General features: G+C 41.2%; 1 protein-coding gene across 3 annotated transcripts in view; it reads right to left on the bottom strand.

Moving 5' to 3' along the window:
* Positions 1 to 25,054, bottom strand: part of B3GLCT (beta 3-glucosyltransferase) — a 121,233-nt gene that overhangs the window by 7,365 nt on the left and 88,814 nt on the right. The window contains exons 13-14 of one of the 3 annotated variants that reach the window (XM_042947057.1): positions 12,916 to 13,035; positions 4,987 to 5,131 (exon numbers count right to left, since the gene is read on the bottom strand). In XM_042947057.1, the coding sequence (XP_042802991.1) occupies positions 4,987 to 5,131; positions 12,916 to 13,035 (265 nt within the window). The remainder of the gene's footprint in view (positions 1 to 4,986; positions 5,132 to 12,915; positions 13,036 to 25,054) is intronic. The other 2 variants (XM_042947210.1, XM_042947127.1) reach the window with 2 other exon arrangements.

Genomic DNA, 25,054 nt, shown 5'->3' with positions numbered 1-25,054 from the left:
GATACTAGCCCTTTGTCCGATATGTCATCTGCAAATATCTTTTCCCATTCCGTTGGTTGCCTTTTAGTTTTGTTGATTGTTTCCTTTGCAGTGGGGAGGCTTTTTATCTTCATGAGGTCCCAATAGTTCATTTTTGCTTTTAATTCCCTTGCCTTTGGAGATGTGTCAAGTAAGAAATTGCTGCAGCTGAGGTCAGAGAGGTTTTTGCCTGCTTTCTCCTCTAGAGTTTTGATGGTTTCCTGTCTCACATTCAGGTCCTTCATCCATTTTGAGTTTATTTTTGTGAATGGTGTAAGAAAGTGGTCTAGTTTTATTCTTCTGCCTGTTGCTGTCCAGTTCTCCCAGCACCATTTATTACAAAGACTGTCTTTTTTCCATTGGATATTCTTTCCTGCTTTGTCAAAGATTAGTTGGCCATACTTTTGTGGGTCCAGTTCTGGAGTCTCTATTCTATTCCATTGGTCTATGTGTCTGTTTTTTGTGCCAATACCGTTCTGTCTTGATGATTACAGCTTTGTAGTAGAGGCTACAGTCTGGGATTGTGATGCCTCCTGCTTTGGTCTTCTTCTTCAATATTACTTTGGCTATTTGGGGTCTTTTGTGGTTCCATACAAATTTTAGGATTGCTTGTTCTAGCTTCGAGAAGAATGTTGCTGCAATTTTGATTGGGATTGCATTGAATGTGTAGATTGCTTTGGGTATTATTGACATTTTAACAATATTTATTCTTCCAATCCATGAGCATGGAATGTTTTTCCATTTCTTTGTATCTTCTTCAGTTTCCTTCATAAGCTTCCTATAGTTCTCAGCATACAGATCTTGTACATCTTTGGTTAGGTTTATTCCTAAGTATTTCATGATTCTTGGTGCAATTGTGAATGGGATCAGTTTCTTTGTCTTTCTTTCTGTTGCTTCATTCTTAGTGTATAAGAATGCACCTGATTTCTGTACGTTAATTTTGTATCCTGTGACTTTGCTGAATTCATGTATCAGTTCTAGCAGACTTTTGGTGGAGTCTATCGGGTTTTCCATGTATCATATCAGGTCATCTGCAAAAAGTGAAAGCTTGACTTCATCTTTGCCAATTTGGATACCTTTGATTGCCTTGTGTTGTCTGATTGCTGATGCTGGCACTTCCAACACTATGGTAAACAACAGTGGTGAGAGTGGACACCCCTGTAGTATTCCTGACCTCAGGGGGAAAGCTTTCAGTTTTTCCCCATTGAGGATGATATTAGCTGTGGGCTTTTCATAAATGGCTTTTATGATGTTTAAGTACATTCCTTCTATCCCGACTTTCTCGAGGGTTTTTCTTAAGAAAGGATGCTGAATTTTGTCAAATGCTTTTTCTGCATCGATTGACAGGATCATATGGTCCTTATCTTTTCTTTTATTAGTGTGATGTATCACATTGATCGATTTACGAATATTGAACCAGCCCTGCATCCCAGGAATGAATCCCACTTGATCATGGTAAATAATTCTTTTTACATGCTGTTGAATTCGATTTGCTAGTATCTTGTTGAGAATTTTTGCATCCATATTCATCAGGGATATTGGCCTGTAGTTCTCTTTCTTTGCTGGGTCTCTGTCTGGTTTGGGAATCAAAGTAATGCTGGCTTCATAGGATGAGTCTGGAAGTTTTCCTTCCCTTTCTATTTTTTGGAACAGCTTGAGAAGGATAGGTATTATCTCTGCTTTAAATGTCTGGTAGAATTCCCCAGGGAAGCCATCTGGTCCTGGACTCTTATTTGTTGGGAGATTTTTGATAACCGATTCAATTTCTTCACTGGGTATGGGTCTGTTCAAATTTTCTATTTCTTCCTGTTTGAGTTTTGGAAATGTGTGGGTGCTTAGGAATGTGTCCATTTCTTCCAGGTTGCCCAGTTTGTTGACATATAGTTTTTCATCGTATTCCCTAATAATTGCTTGTATTTATGAGGGATTCGTTGTAATAATTCCATTTTCATTCATGATTTTATCTGTTTGGGTCATCTCCTTTTTCTTTTTGAGAAGCCTGGCTAGAGGTTTATCAATTTTGTTTATTTTTTCAAAAAAACCAACTGTTGGTTTCACTGATCTGCTCTACAGTTTTTTTAGATTCTATATTTTTTACTTCTGCTCTGATCTTTATTATTTCTCTTCTTCTGCTGGGTTTGGGATGTCTTTGCTGTTCTACTTCTGTTTCCTTTAGGTGTGCTGTTAGATTTTGTATTCGAGATTTTTCTTGTTTTTTGAGATAGGCTTGGATTGCAATGTATTTAATCATGAAGGGGTGTTAGATTTTGTCAAATATTTTTCGGTGTCTAATCAGAGGATCATGTGGCTTTTATTCATTATTCTATTCATATGGTATGTAAAAATAATTGATTTTGGATGGTAAACCAAGCTTTCATTCCTGTGGTAAATCCCACTGGGCCATGGCATATAATCCCATTTATATATTGCTGGATTCAGTCTGCTAATATTTTGTTAAGGATTTTTCTATCTATGCTCCAGAGTAATATTGGCTTGCCGTTTCTTTTTGTGATATACCATTTTAATCCCCTTGTTTATTTTTGGAGTGATCTTCTAAGTGCTTGCTCGAAGGATAACAATATGCATCTTTGACATACTAGGTTAATATTGGCCTCATAAAATGAATCAGAAAGTATTCTCACTCCTTTAATTCCATCAATGTATGTAGGTTCAAATACTTTCTCTGTTTCTTTTTAAGCCAGTTTGGCTAATGAGTGTGATTCTAGAAATTTCTCCCCTTTCACTCAAATTGTCTAACTTGTTGGCACAATTTTGGTAGGGTTTGTAATGATGTCCCCTCTTTAATTCCTTTTGGTAATCTCTGTCTTCTTTTTCTCTTGGGCAACCTAGCTAAAGGTTTACCAAATCAGCTGATCTTTCCAATATAACTAATTTTTTCTGCTGTTTTTCTGTTGATTTTGCTCTAACCTTTAATATCTCTCCCCCCAAAACCAAGTCCACCCCCTCTGACAGCAAAGCTGCTGTTTTTTTCCAGCTAGGCCCATACTGGTCAAACCGTTCTTGCTCTCTCCAACCAAGGTGGGGTGCATGGGGAGGTGGAGGCTGAGGGGTCTTCAGGCAGAAAGGCCTCAGAAGGCCTCATATTCCGTTGGTCTTACTGAAGCCATCACAATTTTTCAGGAATGAATGCTTCCCACTGCTTTTGTTTGTTTGATTTCCAGAGTCCTGAAATGAGTATTTTGACAATTTTGCGCAGAGGTTTCACTGGCTGGCCACTGCATGCTGCCATACCCATTGGTGGCATATAATTTTAGAAGAACAAAAAACCATATGCTCTAGACCCTTTGTTTTTAATAAAAGGATATACTACATATTCCTTGAAGCCCCCTTCTAAGCCTATGATTTCACAATAAACTGACTAAAAAGAGAAGGAGAGTGGCCCAGGCTACTTTGTCTCTGAGACTATTTTCCTAAAGCCCACTCTATCTCTAACTCATCAGGAATCTTAGATTTTTATCTCTGTGCCTCCTATATGTTTCTCAGTATGAACCAATGCACTGTTTCGATCAGTATTCAAGCATTATAAACGTGAAATAATTTCCAAATCATAGCAAACTCTCTAAAAGAGGCTTAAGAATTAGAAGATATAGTAGTATCTGTTGGGGAGGATAGGCTTTAAGCATATTTTACACTTTTGGAAAGATTTACCATTTATTATGTGGATTAGAGAAATCAAGAGTCCTAAAGTCTGGGAAATGACAATTTTTTTTATTTTTAATTATCTTCAAAGGATTTTTTGCTTAAGGATTATTTTCCTTCTTTCTTTTCTCTTTATCATTTTCTTTACTAGCATATTCCTCCCTTGGTGCTATAAAAACCCAAGACTGTCCTATTAACGGTGACAAATTATTCCCCTTAAACCAACAGTTTTAATTACCCTTCCTTTTCTAGAAGTGAAACACTATGACACGGGGTGAGAGAAAGAGCAAGAGAAAATAATTTGCTTCTCTAAGTCACCCCATAACACAATACATAGGCTTAAAATGGGTAAGGGCTCTCAAGGTTTTAAAAGATTGGAGAAGTACTGACTGGTACCAAGAAAGAGATTTCTCATACATTTCTTATTACGAAAGGTCTATTTCTATTCTCCATTGCGGTCCTCAAGGATGCCAAAATGGATTCTGCCTTTCTTGATAATGCAAACATTTTCTTTGCCTTGTTCAAGTTATTTCCTATAGTGCTATTTCTGTCATGTTCAATTTTCTATATTGGTATGATAGCATTTGCTATTGGTTACTAAATATGACAACATTTGTATTATTACACCATCAGAACATTCGCTGACCTGATTCCTGAAAAAAACAAAAAACAAAAAACAAAAAAAACTACCAAACATAATGCAGATTCCCTTCTCCCAACCCAAATTGCAGTATGGTGAAGCCACTATAGCACCAACTATCCTTGGCAAACATCGTCGCAGACAACAAAAATATATACCCCCAGTATATATGCTTATTGAGATACTATGCTGAAGTGTAACAGAGTTTAGCCACTCAGCTTAAGAGCAATGAAAGGAGAAAGCCCAATAAAAAAGCAGCTGGTGGACAGCGTAAAACCTGAGGACAGGACAGATTTACATTCACTTGGTGGCAGACACACAGCAGAAATATTAGGTCGTCCGTGCGTATTTCTAGATAGCATTTAATAATTTTAAATGCCACCAATGTTTTAACTCAAAAACAGAGGGGGAAAAAAGAGTAGCTTTTCCCTCGTTCTATATTCAAGGACACTGGTCAAACACCATTCTGTTTTCCAGAGCTTTCTGTTTTCCATTTTCCTGCCATAGATGGAACAGCATCAGCCCTCTGGACAGAGAGATCCGGAGCCCATCCACAGTTCTTAAGACTGTCTCCAAAAGAATATAGGAAGGGAATGAAGTAGGATCCTTAAGTGAGAAGAAAATCCCCCTCTCTCCCTCTGAGGTAGAAATAAAAATGTTGTTCTCACCTGATGGAAGAGAGGGCTGTGTGTCACAGGGATTCCCAACCCACTAAAGCACATTCCCAGGACCATATCATCGGGGGCATCATTGCTGTAGCAGCGACACTTACTGGCGAGAAGTCTCCTGATTGCTTCTCTGCTGAAGACCATTCTAGTGGGAAGCCAGAGCAGACAGAGAAAGGGGTTAGAGCAGCTCCTGGAGACCGTTAATCTAAATAAAGAAATATAGTTGAGAGGCCACACTCTTAAAAAGACGCAGACCTCAGCAGTGTTTTATATCTAATAGTTGTTCTGGGGGAAATGTTTGGTGCTTTCTACAAAAGGAAATTTTACTTTGAAGAGGTGTTTACCTATCTAATAGGCAACTGTATGTCTTCATAGATTTCTTGAAAACGAACACTATACAATGGTTTTTTCTTAATATGCCATTGGAAATTAGAGTAGTTCTTTAGTTGGAACACTCTGAGTGAGATCAGTAACAAAATCCACCAACATTCCCAGCAAGTAGATGGGCCCAAGCACCTTACTCGTACAGGTGCTGACTGACAATAATATCAAATCTACCTGGAACAACCATGCATTGTCCAAGTGATTCCAAGTCTGCAGAAGCGTCCTTAAGGTGATTTTGAGAAAGAGAAGGAACAGAGAGAGAGAGAGAGAGAGATTTGCCCCAAATAGTGCCAGGATGCTACTTGACCCGGTACGTTGGGTGCTTTCCAGTGGAACTCATGCCCAGTCCTGCCTTTCTGTGCCCTCCTCAGATGTTGCGTAAGGCTAGAAACTGTAAAACAACATTTTCCAGTTTCCCTTGCCATCTAAGACCCGGCTCCAACCTGACAATGAGGGGCACAATCCTAAGGGGGTGTGGGGGAGCCGGGGGCATCTGCTTCTGGCTCCGGCCAGCCCTGTGACAGACGCAGGTGTTGGTGGGCAGCTACAGGCTCCAGCAGAGCAGGCCCAGGGCAGCAGAGTGGTGATTGTGGTCCCACAGCAACAGTGGGGGGCCAGGCCCGGGACTGGCTCAGATGTAGTGTTGTGACCCAACAGCAGGGCCGGCCACAGCACCCCACAAGAACAGGCTCCAGAAGACAGCCTTTGCTTTGTTCCTTTAGCCTTTGGGGCAGTAGCAGCTTTCTGTAGTTACCACGCTCTAGGTAAGGCCACCTGCTCTGTTTTCTCCCTCCAGCCCTTTCCAGAACATCTGTAACAAGTTCCTGCAATAAATCCTCCTCTTTTTAAAACATAGATTGGTCCCCAAATATAGGACCACCTGGTCCTACAGTAGTAATGAATCTTCTCATATTATGAATAATCCAACAGCTGATAGGGCTGAAGGGGCTAATATGGTTCACAAATTCATTCCCAAGAGGCAATGACTTCCTTGAAGGCAAAACTGTCTCAAACTTATCCATATATTCCCAGAGCCCAAACACAGGGCGTCGCACACAGTTAAGCATTCAGCAAAATCGGACGTGTCAAACAAGTGGGAACGAAGCTGCCTTTACAAAGACCTTTTTCCCAGGGAGGAGGGAGCTCTGTGGACCAGTCTAGTAGGAAGGAAAACAGGACAAAGACCTTGAAAACAATCCCTGATGCGAAACTCAGCTGGGCTCAGTCCAATGTAGCTTAACACCAGTGACCATGTGCTGGCAATGCAACGGCACACAGGACATTCTCTCTGCCCCGGCGAAGAGGCCAGAAGGCACGATGAGACAAGACCAGACAAGAGGAAAAAGCAGCTCTTTAATGAAGACGATACAAGGAAATCGGACTACACAACTAGAAGAAACAGTTCTGGGGGCGCCTGCGGGGCTCAGTCGGTTAAATGTCCAACTAGGGCTCAGGTCACGATCTCATGGTTTGTGAGTTTGAGCCCCGCGTCAGGCTCTGTGCTGACAGCTCAGAGCCTGGAACCTGTGTCTGTCTCTCTCTCTCTCTCTGCCTCTCCCCTGCTCATGCTCTGTCTCTCCCTCTCAAAAATGATTAAACATTTAAAAAGAAGAAGAAACGCAGTTCTGGGGCTCGGTCAGGTAAGCGTCAGACTCTTGATTTCAGCTCGGGTCACGATCTCACAAGTTTGTGAGTGGGAGCCCCACATGGGGCTCTGTGCTGACAGTGCAGAGCCTGCTTGGGATTCTCTCTAGTTCCCTCCCTTTCTGCCCCTCCCCTGCTCTCTTTCTCTCAAAATAAATAAACTTAAGAAACAAAAAGAAGAAGACACACAGTTCTTGTGAACTGTACCAAAAGGAAAACTGTACATATAAAAACTCACCAGAAGTCCTCTTTCTCTCAGAGTCCAGTGCCCCCCAGTGACTGGGGTAGCATCTACATGCTAAGTCAATCTCCCGCTCACCTACCTGACCCCAGGAAAAGGGTCTATGTGAGGGAACATGCATCAGCTATAAACAAACACTTCCTTAAAACATCTATCTGATGCTATGTCAAAGGGAATTTCCTAAGTAAACTGCACTTGGCTTTGGACAATGCAGTGTTTGGGGGCCAGTCCCATGTCCAGGTTAAACTCTGATGATAACTTTTGACTCCCCCCAAAAGTTACCTACTAATAGCCTAGTATTGACCAGAACCCTTACTGATAACATGAACAATAAACACAGTGTATATGTGTTATACATTGTTTTCTTACAACAAAGTAAGCTATGGAAAAGAAAATGTCATTAAGAAAATCATAACGGGGTGCCTGGGTGGCTCAGTCGGTTGAGCCTCTGACTTCGGCTCAGGTCACGATCTCACGATTCGTGAGTTCGAGCCCCACGTCGGGCTCTGTGCTGATAGCTCAGAGCCTGGAGCCTGCTTCAGATTCTGTGTCTCCCTCTCTCTCTGTGCCCCTCCCCTGCTCGTGCTCGGTCTCTCTCTGTCTCAAAAATAAATAAAACATTTAAAAAAATTTAAAAAAAAGAAAATCATAAGGAAGAGAAAATACATTTATAGCACTGTACTGTATTTATCGGGAAAAAAAATCACATACAAGGGAACATGCCCAATTCAAACCCATATTGTTTAAAAGCCAATTGTACTTGTATCCCAATCCTAGCTATAATCGTGTGTATCTTAAACCCAATTTAAGTCAAAACACTTTATTTTTTTCTTTTCCCAGCATCTAGTAGAACGAGAAAGAAAAGGGAAACCCACTCTTTTCTCCTGGCCTACTCTCTGAAAAATCTGTATTAGTATTTTTTTTTCTATGTTTCCCTACTCACACAGAACAGTCTTACATTAATTAGTCATATAAACTAAGTACACATGAGTCCTTAATTACACTTGTTTATTAGCATGCTGATGGGTTATTTCAAAAAGAAGTTGCCCCCCAAAATGGAAAACTACCAAACATATCATGGTATATCTGCTCTATCCTCCAACTTTTAAATATTAAAAAGATGTGATTTCTTTTCATATAGAGCATACCAATTTTAAGCATAAGGAAAACTGAAATGGGAGGCAAGGGCTTGCAGAAGGCCGTGCACGCAAATCAAGAGCACATACAGAAGATAAAGTGCATCAGAAACGTGCCCACCCCTCCTGCTCTTCTAGCAGACGGACGGGTCAGGGCTATCTCTGGGTAACACTGGCCCTCAGCCCCTTTCCAGTATGGCTGCCAAAGAGAATGGTGACATCCTGATCACAGCTTCCTACCCAAACAGAGGTAAGTATTTCAAAAAAGAAAATGGTTGCTTATTGAATAAACTGTCTCCAGATACCTGAATGTTCAAGGAGTAAGCAACAAAGTGAAAACCAGACACTTGGATTCAAAGAGTGCAAAGGTCTCATTTTGCAAATACACAATACCTCCACACCAATCACTGGAGTCCACACTCCTGATTCAGCTCTGCTTTGTGGGGCTTAACAGAGACAGTTGAAGGCAAGGGTTTTCACAGACTTACTGACTGTAAACCAATGAGAAAACAAGAAACGCTTTTCATACTACAACCATTTATATGTGTTGTGGGTGCACAAAACGAAAAACAAAATTTCACAAGACAATACCTGCCCTTACTACGTGTGATAGACTATGATATTTCAATTTTATTCTATTCCATTTTATATTACACTGTTTTTAAATGACGACTATGATCCATTCATTGGTGTTTCAAGCCCTTAACTGATCCTGACTTGCTATTTAAGAAAAATCATGTTGGTTCTTAAGCTCGATCATCAGAAAGTCTACTGAGAAATCATTTAACATTCTGTCTGCAGCTTTTTTCAAAGGTTGATACGAGACAGTCTTGTGATGAATGCTTCTGTATCTTTGTAAAAGTACCATTAGAAACAGAGTATTATACCAGTCGTTAGTTATATAAAGATCAAGGCTCAGTGTTCATGCATTTGTTTACTCATTTATTCACTGTACCTTGTAAAAAATGAGTCCCTCTGCTAGGAAGTAAAGATATAATGAGAAATGAGACACAGGTGCTGCCTTCAAACAATTCATCATTTAGGTGGAAAACAGAAAGGTAAATAGGCAATTAAATGATAATGGGTTGCATAATATGCTATGAAAGTACATTTGAAAGGCATCAAACCCAGATTTGAGAGGCCAGACTAGGCCAAAGGCTTCCAGGAATAAATTATAGCTATATCATGTCCAAAGAAATGAGAAGGATGAGCCGGGGGACAAAGACAGAAAGCTGGGGAGGGGAAACAGTGCTGTGTGGAGACCAGCAGACGCCAGTCTGGGGGAAGAGGAAAGAAAAAAGGCCTCTGAGGACTTGAAATAAGTCCAGGAATTCTTTAAGATGACAGTGCAGGTGAAGGAGCCTAGAACAGCAAAACAGCATCTGCCAAGATCATGAGAGGCCAGGTAAGCCTTGACCAGGAATTTCGACTTTATCCTAAAGGTCACCGGAGGTTATAAAGGAGCGCAAAGACTTTCATTCTCATGGTAATGAAAAAAAAAAAACTCCAAATAAAATTAAAATCACAGTAACCTATGGCACTGTTGCAGAGATGGGGGGTATGAAGCGCAGATGAACTCATTTCTAGAGACAGGAATCCTTCCCAGACAGATGGCAAGCTGGGGGGCAGGAGGCGGGGAGAAAAGACCAGCTAGAGACATTAGCCCCAAGTCAGTGGCCTCAGCAGCACCCACGGAGGCTGTGGACCCGGAAAACTGAAGGTGATTAAAACGAGGCCTAATCCCAGACCAGCCTGACTCCTGTCGGCATCTGAACGACCGTCTCCTAGTCTTAGATGCCAAAGGTAGGGAAGGGCTCGCGCTCTTGGGGAAGAATAAAAGCCAGAGAAGCATGTGAAGGCCTCTGAGCAGGAGGGCACCAGGATCAGATGTGGTTGTAGAAAGGTCTCTGTGGCTACAGGGTGGTCAACAGCAAGGAGTGGAGGAGATGGGGAGCCATGGCAGCAGCACGCACGTGGGAGATGGTGTGACCTAGATCAGAACTGGGGAGGTGGAGACAAGTGATATTTAGGACACAGAAATGACACGACTCGGTGACCGGGTCAGCTGCAAAGTCCTGGGGAACGAGGAAGAGAAAGGGCAAAGCAGACTCAGAGGTCTCTGGGGCAGGAACTCACTCATGCCACGTCTTCCCTGAGGGAACACCACTGGGAAAACACTAAAGCAGGGGCCAGGGTCAGAGGCAAGGTCAGGATGGCAGTGCTGGGTCTCATGTCCTGGGAATCACGCCAGTGGATAGGGCCTCCAGTGGGTGGATGTAGCAATCGGGAGGTCTGGGGAGAGTTGCAGGCTGGGGATAGAGCTTCGGGTGTTTTCAGCACAGCCACGGGGGTGGATAAAATCACCAAGGAGAATACAGAGTGAGAAGAGGACACCAGAAAAGATGCCCGGAGAACACAGCCACTGAAGGAACAGGAAGAAGGAACTGAGAAGGAATGATCAGAAAGGCAGGAATACACAACGACAGGACACTGTTCCGGAAAGCAAGAGAAAGGAGCATTTCAAGGAGTAAGCGGTCACCTTTGTCAAAGTCGGCTAAGAGGTCAAACAAGAGGAAGATTGGGAGTCCGCCCCTGGATTTGGCTACGTGGATGCTGCCAGAAACTTCGGCAAGACAGCTGAGGTGGGAAGCCAAGCATGGCAGTCACACGGAAGTAGGAGCTGGAGAGCAGAGATCATGAGTCCTGGGTTCTTACGATGACTTGAAGGGGAAAAGAGGGAGGGTGCAGTGGCAGGAAGGAGTTTTAAGATGGCAAACTGGAGGTGGTAGGAAGTCCACAGTAAGAAGGTAGACGCTGAACACGTTAAGAGTTAACAGTGCCGTCCTGGTGGTTACAGTGCCTGCCATGGGCCTGGGAAGGGGAGCGGTGACACCCATGCAGTGTAGATGCCAGTCTGGCACTGCCCTGTGAGCTCCTGTAGGGAAGGAACTGTGGCTTCCGTTTGCATCCCCAGTGCCTATGCCCACCAGGCTTGTGGAGTGAAAGAGCAACCAGCTGGAGCAACGAAAGGCCACACTGGCTAGGTGAGGTCAAGTGCCATTTCAGGCTTCAAGGGCCAGTCTCAGAGATAACAGTGAAATCCAACAGGCAAAGAAGGAAACCAAACAGTGTTCTTGGCCATCACTTCCGTGTTAAAAGTATGTTAGCCCACATGTGCCACAAAATATAGAAACCCATATGCAAATAATAAGACCCCGTTCAAAGGCAGAAAGTTCTGACTCAAGGGATACCATACCCTGATCCTTCACTGGCTTCACCACCTCACCCAGAAAACTAAATGCATTACTATAAAGCTTCAAATAGCTTGAGCCTTTTTTTTTTTTTTTTTTTAATTAAGAAGTCAACAGTCGTTGGCCTTTACCCTTTGGCGTCTTTTCCAAGGCCTACCTGGACCCCCATCTCCTGTTGCTAATGACCTCAGGTGGAAGCATGCCACTGCCCAACGAAGATCAGTACTCCTGCCCAGGCCCAGTAGATAGTCTTTATCACAAGGCGGGTTGAACAGTGGCTGGGGCCATTTTTTCCAGCTTGAATCCATTCAACATAATACCATTTCCTCCAGTATTGCACAGTCCTAATACCCAAGCTGCCGCCCCTTATGCTCATGACTCTCAGAGCTTTATAAACCAGTGCCAAGAATGTTGCCAAGCACATAGTGGACATTCAACAAATACCTGTTGAATGAATTTAAATCACTGTATTTCACGAGTTCAGATTCTCCCGAAATCGATCAATAGCAAAAACTGTGGAAATAATAGACTAACTGCTCAAGTGACGTAGCCATATAAATCAAATCAGAATCGTCCCCTGTAAGAGATCTGGCATAGGCAGATGCTTCATTTAAAAACACTGACTTTGGGGGCACCTGGGTGGCTCAGTCAGTTGAGCATCCGACTCTTGGTTTCAGCTCAGGTCATGACGTCACAGTTTGTGAATTCGAGCCCCACGTCAGTGCCTTGGGATTTCTCTCTCCCTGTCCCTGTCCCTCCCCGGCTTGCTCTCTCTCATTCTCTCTCTCAAAAAATAAATAAACATGAAAAACGTTAACTTTTCACTGTCATTTAAAATCTATAAATCCGACACAAATATCACTTAACTGCTTAAGTGATATTCTATACTACTCTTTTCCTAAATGTGATTTATTAGCAATAGATCATTTAAAAGTCTAGTGACTTGTTTTCTGGAATAAAATCTGTATCCAAATTTCTTTCTCATTAAAACAAGCAAAGCTAATTGTCTACCTAGAGGCAATCATTCCTCTAGGGAAATTTCTACCAAGTCCCTCAACATCCATTTATATTTCTCCAAGGGGTAAAATATTCTTTGTGGTGAACCGTTCTCGTATTTAGAAAATTTCATGTTTACTTTCCTATTACAGTCACAGCTACCATTTACAGAGCACTTATGTATCAGGATTGGTCCCGCTGCCACATGCCCAGCCCTGGATCACAGAAACAGAAGTGAGTGCTGAGAGTATTTGCAGAAAGCTCTGTTCATAGTTACCCTCCTCCTCCCGTGACGTAGCTGTAGCCTCCAGTGCCCAGGCCGTAGCCGTAACGCTCTCCCAGAAACAGCGGTTCGCTGGAGTCGTAACAGCTAAGCAAGTGCTGGAGCCTGGAGATGCTAAGATTCCAAAGAGAACATAAGCAATAATTACTTAAATGGGTTTCCAAGGTAGAAAGTTGACGATTCTCACATCCCACCGGTCACGTTATATACTACTGTACGGAAATCGCTTAGAGATGAAATTCAAGTGATTTACGGAAGAAATTCACTTAAAAAGAAGAAGAAAATGGACACTGTAGATCCCTGGAAACAGAAGAGAAACTAAAAAGGGGCTTACTCCCCGGTTTTAATAAGCCCCTGCCAGAACATGGCTGCCTCCACTGGGTGGGTAGGGTGGCAGGTTAACGAAGTTGAGGTGGCCAGTGTACTGTTTAGCTCACGTCTACCAGTCCTGTTTCCCAGTGAGCGTGAACTCTCACATCTCTTCAGATGTACTTGGCATAGGAGCGCTGACAACACTGACTCCATCTTGGCCCTCCATCTTGTCCTCGCCTCTGGCGCACTGAATGCGCCACTTTAGATAATAGCAGAGAGCCTCTGCCCAGGTGGTGCCACTTTAGATAGCTACCCTGTGAGGGCACCCCCATGCCCCTAGCTCCATAAAACCTGGAGAGTGGCAGAGAATAGCTGCATATTACCGTCCTGGCTGATAGACTGACCATCAGTAAGTTTCCCTGAATAAAACCGTAAACAGCTTGGAGTGGCTTGCTTCCTTTTTCAGCATTAAAGTGCCTTCTCAGTCTGGAGGATCCATTACTGACCCTCCTCCAGCTTCTAATACTTGGCGTAGCGGACAGGAGACTGAAAATGAAACAAGCCAGGGAGGGGTAAAGGGGGCGATGCCAGGAGAAGCCCACAGTCCACGCAGGGAAAGCCTGTGGTCCCTTGGGGGAAATCCCAAGCTTGCTAGCCAGGAGATTCGGCCAGGTCTCGTGAGCATTTCAGACCGGCGTGTGAGTACAGAAACGCCCTAACCGACACGAGTCTGAAATGGTGGTGAAGCAAAAGGGCCAAGAAGGGGTGGCAGCTTGGGTCTTAGAACTGTGGAGGAGATGGTATTATGCTGAATGGATTCGAGATGAAAACGTGGCCTCAGCCACTGCTGAACCTGCCTGGTGATGAAAGATTATATACGGCAGGCGTGGTCGAGAACTGCAGGCACTTTGCTAAGCTGACTGATTGGATAAATGCTAGCATTAAGAAAACCTGGCCTAACAAGGAGGCTGTTCCCTCCCTTCTGTTGCAGCAGACCTCTGTGGAAGAACTAGGGACGAAGTGTGCTATTTACACGCAGCATTTTGGTGGCCCAAATGAAGAATGACTTTCCTCTTGTATGAATGACCGTATCTCAGCCCCAGAAGCATGGTATGGGATTTTAGAGGTTGTTCTTGCCCCTGTGGCTAAATGGCCCATTGCTACGGTAGCTACTATGGTGGCAGACTTAAGTGAAATTCAGAGAATCCCTTATGAGGGAAATAGATTAAAAAAGAGGGAAAAACGATCCCACTGATGAGAAAATGGCAGAAAGGGGGCCTATCAAGATTTGTAAACAATGGTAGCAATACCGAATATTATCTGGGACCCCGAGAGAAAATATAGACAACCCAAGTTGGTCTTGCTGAGCCTCCAGAAGGCATCGCCTGATGGAAAGCAGTTTACTTCCTTGAAGGCAGGCTAAAAAAGCTGGGTGTGTTGCCCAGTGCCCCTCTGCTAATGGAAAAATTTCGGGGTGGACAGACTATTCCTAGAAACTAAGGGTTAGGCCAGCGTTTCCCTCTAGTGCATGCAAGAGTGGACAACTGGAGGCCCCATTATTAACTATTTGTCTTTCACTAACCATCAGACTGTGCTAGCTCTAATATTCACTGGCTATATGCACATTTATCTATGGAAATGCCTCAAAATTTGGAGGGGGGGGAGAAATAAAGGCAAAAATGGTAGTAAAATAACTAGGCCTCGGGGGTATTAATGCCAGGTGTTAGTGGTGAATTGGATGTAAGTGCACATCCAGAAGGGTTTGGCTGGGGCTTGTGGTAACAATAAAATGGCAAATCAATTACGGTTATTTGCATAAGTTCAATAACAATATGTTCTTATAACAGGACACCATTGGAAACCTTGATTACCAAGGCTTTGACTGGAATGTCACATTTGAAAGAGACACGTATAGACTCAAATATGGCCAAACAGCCGTAAGGAACTAAGGTTGACTTTATAGAGCCAAGGAAATTCCTTGGGGAAAAAATGGCCTGCTACCTTGCTTACAGGTTCCTGAGAGCCCTACCGTGCAAGTCAGGAAGGTCACTTGGGGACCTCAAGAAGACAGGAATTAATTCAAATTAAAGGTATTGCAGGTGGGTCTGATGGCAAGTATTTGACTTGGCTTCTGGCCTCCAAAGGCTGTAAAAGGCTCAAACTGAAATTCCCTATGAGAAGTTCCAGAAAAGCAGACTTAAAAGAACCCAAATGGCCCATCACCATTCTTGTTGCACGCATGTAAATATTTAGGCCAAGTTTGTTAAAAGTGGACTTGTTTCACAAACAACTTAGTCTTAATTTGACTACCTTTGATAGAAATGAGGGTGATTTTAGAAAAAAATATTTCAGTAACACACTTTTATGGGTGTTAGATTCTATTTCTGGTTGACTGTTTATTGTTTACCTATAAAACCAGGGGCTAGATCCCGAATTCTTCTGGCTTCCGTGCATATGTGGCTCACTTACTACCTGACTGCTTGCACTCTACAAACCTGACTTTGAAATCACATTGGCAGGACCACCTCCTGAAAAGAGACCACTGTTTGAATGGACCTAACTGACCTTGTTATAAAATGTAGAATGAGGGGCGCCTGGGTGGCTCAGTCGGTTAAGCATCCGACTTCAGTTCAGGTCACGATCTCGCGGTCTGTGAGTTCGAGCCCCGCGTCGGGCTCTGGGCTGATGGCTCAGAGCCTGGAGCCTGCTTCCCATTCTGTGTCTCCCTCCCTCTCTCTGCCCCACCCCGTTCATGCTCTATCTGTCTCAAAAATAAATAAACGTTAAAAAAAGAAAAATTTAAATAAATAAATAAATAAAATAAAAAAATAAAATGTAGAATGAGATGCTAAGACTATATACAAGACTTCCAAAACAGTGGTTACAAAGGATGGGAGCTCAGCTGAGCTCTAGGGAATATCTGCAGTGGGATGCAATGGCAACTTAATTTGTGAAATCCTGCTCTACACCCTTTTCCAGCAGGAAGCAGCTAGAGGGGTCGTTACCCCTACCCCTCAAGAATGAGGAATGGTTCAGGGCGCCTGGGTGGCCCAGTGGGTTAAGCATCTGACTCTTGACTTTGGCTCAGGCCATGATCTCACGGTTCACGGGATGGAGCCCTGAGTCAGGCTCTGCGCTGACAGCATAGAGCCTGCTTAGGAGTCTTTCTGTCTCTCTCTGCACCCCCCCACCCTTGCATGTGCACTCTCTCTCTCTCTCTTAAATACACATTAAAAAAAAAAAAAAAAGAATGAGGAATGGTGAAAAACCAGGGGTGGTACTGGTTCAACGCGCGTTGCTATTTATACTGCTGCTGTGGCAGGGGGGTACAAGTCCCTTCCTGACATCTGGCTCTAAGGCCATTGTGAAAGAATGGCGGGCAAAGATGCAACGGGCTAAAAAGATGCCAGAGGTGGAATGTGGGAGTGCTAACAACATTGACTCCATCTGTGGGACGCCATCTTGCACAGGTGGCACCACTTTGGAAAACTGGCGGCTATCGGGTGCACAGATGGTGCCACTTAAGATAACTACCCATGACCTCCCCACCACGCCCCTCACTCCATAAGAGCTGGGGGAAGGTCCAGATAAAGGCTGGGAATAGGGGCGGAGATTAGGAGCATATTACCGCCTGAATCTTCTGTCCGTTGGCCCACCCGACTGCCTGTCGGTAAGTTACCCTGAAGAAAACACTGCAAACGGTATAGAACAGCTTTGCTTCATGTTTCGGTATTAATGTACCTTCCTGGTTTGGAGGATACATTATAAACCTCCGCCCCTTTCTAACACTTAGTACTTTTGAAATTTTAATGGCCCCCAAACAGAATTTTCGAGATACAAATGAGGTCCATGTCAGGCGCGTGGCTGGCAGGTGGGCAAATGGATTTTCTTAGACGTTCCAGGAAACCCTTCAATTATGGTGCACAACCACACATCTGTTTCCCCCGAGTAAGGCCACATAAGTTGTCTTTTTACGTCTACTTATGTATACCTTCTGGCACCTGTATTTCTTTGTCCTATGTCTACAAGATAGCTTTAAAAGGGCAGTGAGAATATTCAGGAGCTGGTCAGAGAAATGCCTGTAGCTATAGCTGCCATGAGGGTGAAGAAAAAGATTTCATAGGAAAATAAAATCTAGAAGTAACCTTTCAAAGGTGAGACAAAGGCTAATATTAAGAAGGGCTAGTTTTCCCATGTTTTAAGAACTCGTACCGCTTACAAACGCCTTCTAAAGTCCTTCCACTATTTGTTCTAAACTAGAGCTTTCTGGGTCACACACCACCAAATCCTAGGTTCTCTCGTGATATTAATCAGTGTTCCCCCCAAAAAAGATGTTCCATGATCAGTTTTGGATTAAAATTTTTAAAAAAAATTTTTTTTTCAACGTTTTTTATTTATTTTTGGGACAGAGAGAGACAGAGCATGAACGGGGGAGGGGCAGAGAGAGAGGGAGACACAGAATTGGAAACAGACTCCAGGCTCCGAGCCATCAGCCCAGAGCCTGACGCGGGGCTCGAACTCACGGACCGCGAGATCGTGACCTGGCTGAAGTCGGACGCTTAACCGACTGCGCCACCCAGGCGCCCCTGGATTAAAATTTTTTAATTAGCTAAGTAAATTCCAATGTTTCTCAAGCCTGATGAGCATCGCGTATCTCCAAGAGGGAGATAGGATATCAAGGACTTCTCTACGTTATTAATCATAAATTCTTACAAAGAAGTATTAACATCTAGAACACTAGTGTTCTAGGATTTCACTTTTCTTCTTTTGGGGGACAGGTGGGGTCTTAAACCCAAGTGGAGATGCACAAAGTGGAAAGAAGGACATCGCTTCAATCCACACTCGTGCATCTTACACAAATACCCCAGCCAATAAACCTAAAGCTGAAAGCGAAGAAAACCAATTTAATGTATGAAAAAAATGCCTTAAAATGTGGTGCTAAGAGTTGACCAGTTTGCTGATCATGTTTATATGTGTCTGCAGGTCAAGGCCTCTGACAATACTGACAGTTTCTGAGTGGCCAGAAAACGTTATCCTTAAAACTATCCTGTTTTGGGCACACAAGGTAAACATTCTGGGCACCCAGTTTGGAATCCATCCTTAGGAAATCAGCTAATAACTCTGCGGAGAAAGGTAAGTAAATATGCAGATACCTAGTAAGATGCCATTTGGTTATAGAGAATTTATTCTTATAGCTCTCTAAGGAAACTGTGGCCTTCGGCTGGTAAAAGTTTGTGTTTAAAAAAAACAAAACACCAACAAAAAAACAAACAAAACTTGAAAGACCTCTAGGGAAAATTTATATCTACTTCTTGACCTAAGAAGAAACGTATTTCTCTTTCTCCTGCATATTATAAAAATACCAATTCAGTCCACAACTTGTAATTTCTTTGGTTAAAATAACTGGGATTTAACATCTCATCTGGGTTTCTTATTACCTCAACCCTTTCCCTACTCACAATATCATTTTAAAGCTGAGGAGTCATAAACGGAGTCTGACAACCCTCATATACTTTATTTTGCTAAAAACTGTAAATGTGGATAAAACAGACAGATATCTAATTCTATCCAAATGGATTGGCTATTAATCCAGGAAAGGAACTTTATTCACAATCTGTTACCATTTCAGGCAATTCTGAGGCACAGAAATGAAGAAAAATAGTACAGCAACACTTTAGATTACGTGCTACCAAATTTATATGAACACGGTGGCTACATATAGACTTTAACAGCATAATACTGATTCTGCATATACTGGACACACAATACTACCAAAGTTTCAGGTGTACAACTTAGTGATTTGACAAGTTTATACATTGTTATGCTCACCCCAAGTACAGCTACCATCTGTCCCATTACATTGCTGTTACATTTACTGTATTCCTCATGCTCTGTTTTTCATTCCCATGACTGACTCATTCCATAACTGGAGGTCTGTATCTCCCCTACCCTTCACACATTTTGCCCAGCGCCCCACTCTGGCAACCATCAGTTCTCTGTATTTATAGTTCTGATTCTACTTTTTATCTTTTTGCATTATGCTTATTAGTGGAATCATAAGTCAGCCTGAGAAAGACGAATACCTTATTTTACTTCATACCCTCTAGGTCCACCCATGTTGTCCTAATTGCAAGATAGATCTTTTTTTATGGCTGAGTAATATTCCACTATAGATATATACACCACATGTTTATCCATTTACCTATCGATGGACACTTGGGTTGCTTCCATGTCTGGGCTTCTGTAAATAATACTGTAATAAACATAGGGGTGCATATATCTTTTCAAATTAGTGTTTTCCTTTTCCCCCGCATAAATACCCAATAATAGAATTATGAGATCATATGGTATTACTATTTTTAACTTTGTGAGGAACCTCCATACTGTTTTCCACAGTGGCTGCACCAGTTTGCATTTGCACCAGCAGGGCAAAAGGGTTCCTTTTTCTCTACATCTTTGTCAACACTTGTTTCTTGTGTTTGATTTTAGCCATTCTGACAGTTGTGCAATGATATCTCATTGTGGTTTTTATTTGAAGTGCCTTCAAAATTACTGATATTGAGCATCTTTTCATGTGTCTGTTGGCCACCTGTAGGTCGTCTTTGGAGAAATATCTATTCAGGTCCTCTGCCCATTTTTTTTTTTAATTTTTTAATGTTTTTATTTATATTTGAGAGAGAGAGAGAGAGAGAGAGAGCAAGTAAAGGAGGGACAGAGAGAGCTGGAGACAGAATCCGAAGCAGGCTCCAGGCTCTGAGCTGTCAGCACAGAGCCCAACACAGGGCTAGGACACACAAGCTGTGAGATCATGACCTGAGCTGAAGTCGGATGCTTAATCGACTAAGCCACCCAGGCACTCCTCCTCTGCCCATTTTTTAACTGGATTTTTTTTTTTTTTGGTGTTGAGTTGTAGGAGTTCTTTATATATTTTGGATATTAACCCCTTATTCGATATCATTTCCAAATATCTTCTCCTCCCATTAAGTAGGTTGTCTTTTTTCACCTCTTTGGTTAAGTTTATTTGTAGGTGTTTTATTTTTTTTTGGTACAATTGTAAACGCTATGTTCTTAATTTCTGTGACTTTGTTGTTAGTGTATAGAAACACTACCGATTTCTGGGCATAAATTTTGAATCTTGCAACTTTAGTGAATTCATTTATTACCTCTAGTAGTTTTTTGGTGGAATCTTTAAGATTTTCAAGTATAGTATCATGTCATCTACAAATAGTGACAGTTAAACTTCTTCTTTACCAGTATGAATGCCTCTTATTTCTTGTTAGACTACCACGGCTAGGACTTCTAGTACTATGTTGAATATAGTGGTGAGAGAAGACCTCATTTTTTTTTGAGTAGACTCCACGCCCACTGTGGAACCCAATGCAGAGTTTGAACTCATGACCTGAGATCAAGGGTCAAATGCTTAGCTGACTGAGCCACCCAGACACCCCATCTTTTTTCCAATCATAGGGGAAAAGTTCTGTTTTTCATCACTGAGGATGATCTTGGCTATCGGTTTTTCACATACGGACTTTATTATGTTTGGTTTAGTGGGAACACACCACTTTTGTTGAGAGTTTTTATCCTAAATGGATGTTGAATCTTGTCAAGTGCTTTTCACACATCTATTGAGATGATCATATGATTTTTATGCTTCATTTTGTTAGCTGCTATCCAATTTTTTGGAATCCAGATAATATTCCACTCTAACCTATTATGGCTTTTATTTTTTAACATTTTATTTGGAAAAACTTCAAGATTACAGAAGAATTCCAAGGGTAGTACAGTGGAAAGAACTCTTTTATATATCCTTTACCTAAATTAGCCAGTTGTTAGCTCTACCCCGTTTGCTTTATCGTTCTCTCTCAATCTTTGTAGACAGATACTCATCTGTGTATATATACATGTAGGCATGTGTGTATACATGTGCATTATGTGTGTACGTGTGTGTGTATATATAGATAGATGTTCTCTTTTCTAAAGTATTTGGGAGTAAACCTCATACATTATGTCCCTTTCCCCCTAAGAACATGAAATACATCATTGTGTATTTCCTTAAAATGGGAAAAATTAAGAGTTCAAAAACTTTAACATTCATTCAGTAAATTTCTTAAAAAGTTAAAACATATAGCTACTATATGTCCCAGGCATTCCACTCATAGGTATTTAGCCAAGATAAATAGGTATCTATACAAAGATATGTACACAAAGGTTCACAGCTGCCTTAATTAGAATTCCAAACCTGAAAACAAATGCTTTCATCTAAGCTACCACCCATATTCCAAGGTTATCACTTGACCCGGTGTTCATTGTGGCACATTTTCCCTCCAGTACAGGATGAACCCCAGGATCCCTTATTGCATTTATCATATCCCTTTATTCCCCCTTCATCTATAATAGTTATTCAGCTTCTCTTTGTCTTTCATGACACTGGTATTTTTAATAATAAATGCACCTCCCCTATTTTTAACAGAATGATCCTCATATTGGGTTTGTCTGGTGTTCCCTCATGACAAAAGTCTAGCATATATGTTCCCAGTCACAGTATTATGTATGTCTGACACTGTGTCTGGCCCTTCTGTTCTTCACTGGTGATATTCCAGTCAAGTTGTTATCTCACTTCTCCACCGGACACTTTTTCCATTGCTATTTTTTTAACCCCAGTATAATTAATGTACAGTGTCCTATTAGTTTTAGGCATACGATATAGTGATGCAACAATCCTATACATTACTCAGTGCTTATCATCTGTTTCATCCATTCCCCTTCCCAATCCCACCAGTTTAGTTCTACCCAAACCACCAGTTTATATTCTAGATTTAAGAGTCTGGGAGTTTTGTCTATTTTTCTTTGTTCATTCTGTTTCTTAAATTCCACACAGGAGTGAAAGTATATGGTATTTGTCATTCTCTGATTTATTTCACTTAGCATTTTACCCTTTAGATCCATGCATGTTATTGCACATGGCAAGATTGCATTCTTTTTTATGGTTAATATTCCTGTGTGTGTGTGTGTGTGTACACACTACCTCTTTATCCATTCATTTATCAGTGGACACAATGGATACTGAGGTTGCTTTCATATTTGGGCTCTTGTAAATACTTTCAAGAAACACAGGAGTGCACATATGTATTTGAAATAATGTTTTCATATTCTTTGGGTAAAAAACCCAGTAGTGGAACTACTCGATCATATAGCAATTCTATTTTTAATTTTTTAAGGAACCTCCACAGTGTTATCCACAAAAGCTGCACCAGTTTGCACTCCCACCAACAGTGTATGATTGTTCCTTTTTTTCTAAATCATCACCAATACTTGTTGCTTCTTGTATGTTGGATTCTAGCCATTCTGACACATATAAGGTAATAACTCACTGTGGTTTTGATTTGCATGTCTCTGATTAGTGACATTGAACACCTTTTCAACGTGTCTGCTGGCCATCTGTCTTCTTTGGAGAAATGTCTGTTCATGTCTTCTGCCCAGTTTTTAACTGGATTACTTGTGGTTTTGGTTTTAAGTTGTAAAACTTCTCTACATGTTTTGGATACTACGCCTTTTTAGATACGTCATTTGCACATACCTTCCCCCATTCAGTAGGTTGTCTTTTCATTTTGTTGATTGTTCCTTTGCTAGGCAGAAGCTTTTAATTTTGATATAAAGTCGCCAATAGTTTATGTTTGCTTTCCTCTCCCTTGCCTCAGGAGACCTATCTAGAAAAATGTTGCAATAGCCAATGTCATAAAAGTTACTACCTATGCTCTCTTCTAGGATTTTTATGGTTTCAGGTCTTTCATTTAGGCCTTTAATTTAGAGTTTATTTTTGTGTATGGCGTAAGACAGTGGTTCAGCTTCATTATTTTTGCATTATTTCATTATTAGCATTATTTTAACTGTCCAGTTTTCCTAGCATCGTTTTTTGAAGAGACTTTTTCCCATTGCATATTCTTGCCTTTGTTGTAGATTAATGGACCATATAATTGTGGGTTTCTTTCTGGGCTCTCTCATCTGTTGATCTTTGTGTCTATTTTTGTGCCAGTACCTTACAGGTTTTAATTGTTATGGCTTTGCAGTATATCTTAACCTGGGATTGTGATAGCTCTAGTTTCCTCTTAGGATTGCTTTGGCTATTAGGGGTATTTTGTGGTTCCATACAAATTTTAGGATTATTTGTTCTAGTTCTGTGAAAACTGCTGTTGGTATTTTGATAGGGATTGCACTGGATCTATAAATTGCTTTGAGTAGTATGGACCTTTAAATAATATTTGTTCCCCCAATCCCTGAGCATGTAATATCTTTCTATTTGTTTGTGTCCTCAATTTCTTTCATCAGTGGTTTATGGTTTTCAGAGTTCAGGTCTTTCACCTCTTTGGTTAAGTTCATTCCAAGGTGTTTGTTTTTTTGTTGTTGTTTTTGGTGCAATTATAAATGGCATTAATTTCTACTTCATCATTAATGTCTAGAAATGCAACTGATTTCTGTACATTGATTTTTGTAACCTGTGACCTCACTGAATTCATTTATCAGTTCTAGTAGTTTTTTCTTGGGAGTCTTAGGGTTTTCTATATAGGGTATTATGTCCTCTACATATAGTGGAAGTTCTACTTCTTCCTCACCAATATGAATGCCTTTTATTTCTTGTCTGATTTCTGTGGTTAGAACTTCCAGTACTATGTTAAATAAAAGTGGCAAGAGTAGACATCCTTGTCTTATTTCTGATCCTATAGGAAAAGCTGTTTTGCATCATTGAGTATGATGTTGTGGATTTTTCATATATGGCCTTTATTATGCTGAGATATGGTCCCTCTAAACCTATGTTGTTGAGGGTTTTTATCGTGAGTGGATGTTGTGCTTTGTCAAATGGTTTTTCTGCATCTATTGAAATGATCATATGGTTTTTATCCTTTCCCTTAATGTGATATATCCTACCAATTTGCAAATACAAACCACTCTTGCATCCTGGGAATAAATCCCACTTGATCGTGGTGAATGATTTTAATGTATTGTTGGATTCAGTCTGCTAATATTTTATTGACAATTTTTGCATCTATGTTCATCAGGATATTGGCTTGTAGTTCTCCTTTTTTCTAGCATGTTTATCTGTTTTGGTATCAGGGTAATGCTGGCCTCATAGAATGAATTTGGAAGCTTTTCTTCCTCTTCTATTTTTTGGAATAGTTTGAGAAGAATAGGTGTTAACTTTTCTTTAAATGTTTGGTAGAATTCAACATTTGGGTCTCGACTTTTGTTTGTTGGGATTCAATTTCCTTGCCGGTAATCACTTTGTTCAAATTTTCGATTTCTTTCCAATTCAGTTCTGGGAGGTTGTATGTTTCTAGGAATTTATTTCTTCTAGGTTGTTCAGCATGGCATATGGTTTTTCATAATAGTCTCTTATAATACTTTGTATTTCTATAGTCTGTTATTTCTCTTTCATTTTTGATTTTGAGTCTGATTTTTTGTTTGTTTCCATGTGTCTGGCTAAAGGTTTATCAATTTTATTCTTTTCAAAGAACCATCTCCTGGGTTTCATTGATAATCTGCTCTATGTTTTTAGTTTCTATTTTGTTAATTTCTGATCTAATTTTTATTATTTCCTTCTACCAATTTGGGGTTTAATTTTGCTTTTTCTTGCCCCTTTAGCTATAAGGTTAGATTGTTTGAGATTCTTCTTCTTGAGTTAGGCCAATATAGCTATAAATTTCCCTCTTAGAACAGCTTTTGTATGCATCCCAAAGATTTTGGACCACCATTTTCTTTTTTTTTTTTAAATGTTTGTTTATTTTTGAGAGAGAGAGAGAGAGAGAGAGAGAGAGAGCACGAGTGG

This window comes from Panthera leo, chromosome A1 (assembly GCF_018350215.1).
Source record: "Panthera leo isolate Ple1 chromosome A1, P.leo_Ple1_pat1.1, whole genome shotgun sequence".
Lineage (NCBI taxonomy): Eukaryota > Metazoa > Chordata > Mammalia > Carnivora > Felidae > Panthera > Panthera leo.
The sequence above is the reverse complement of the archived record's forward strand: the minus strand, read 5'-3'. Positions and strand labels throughout refer to the sequence as shown.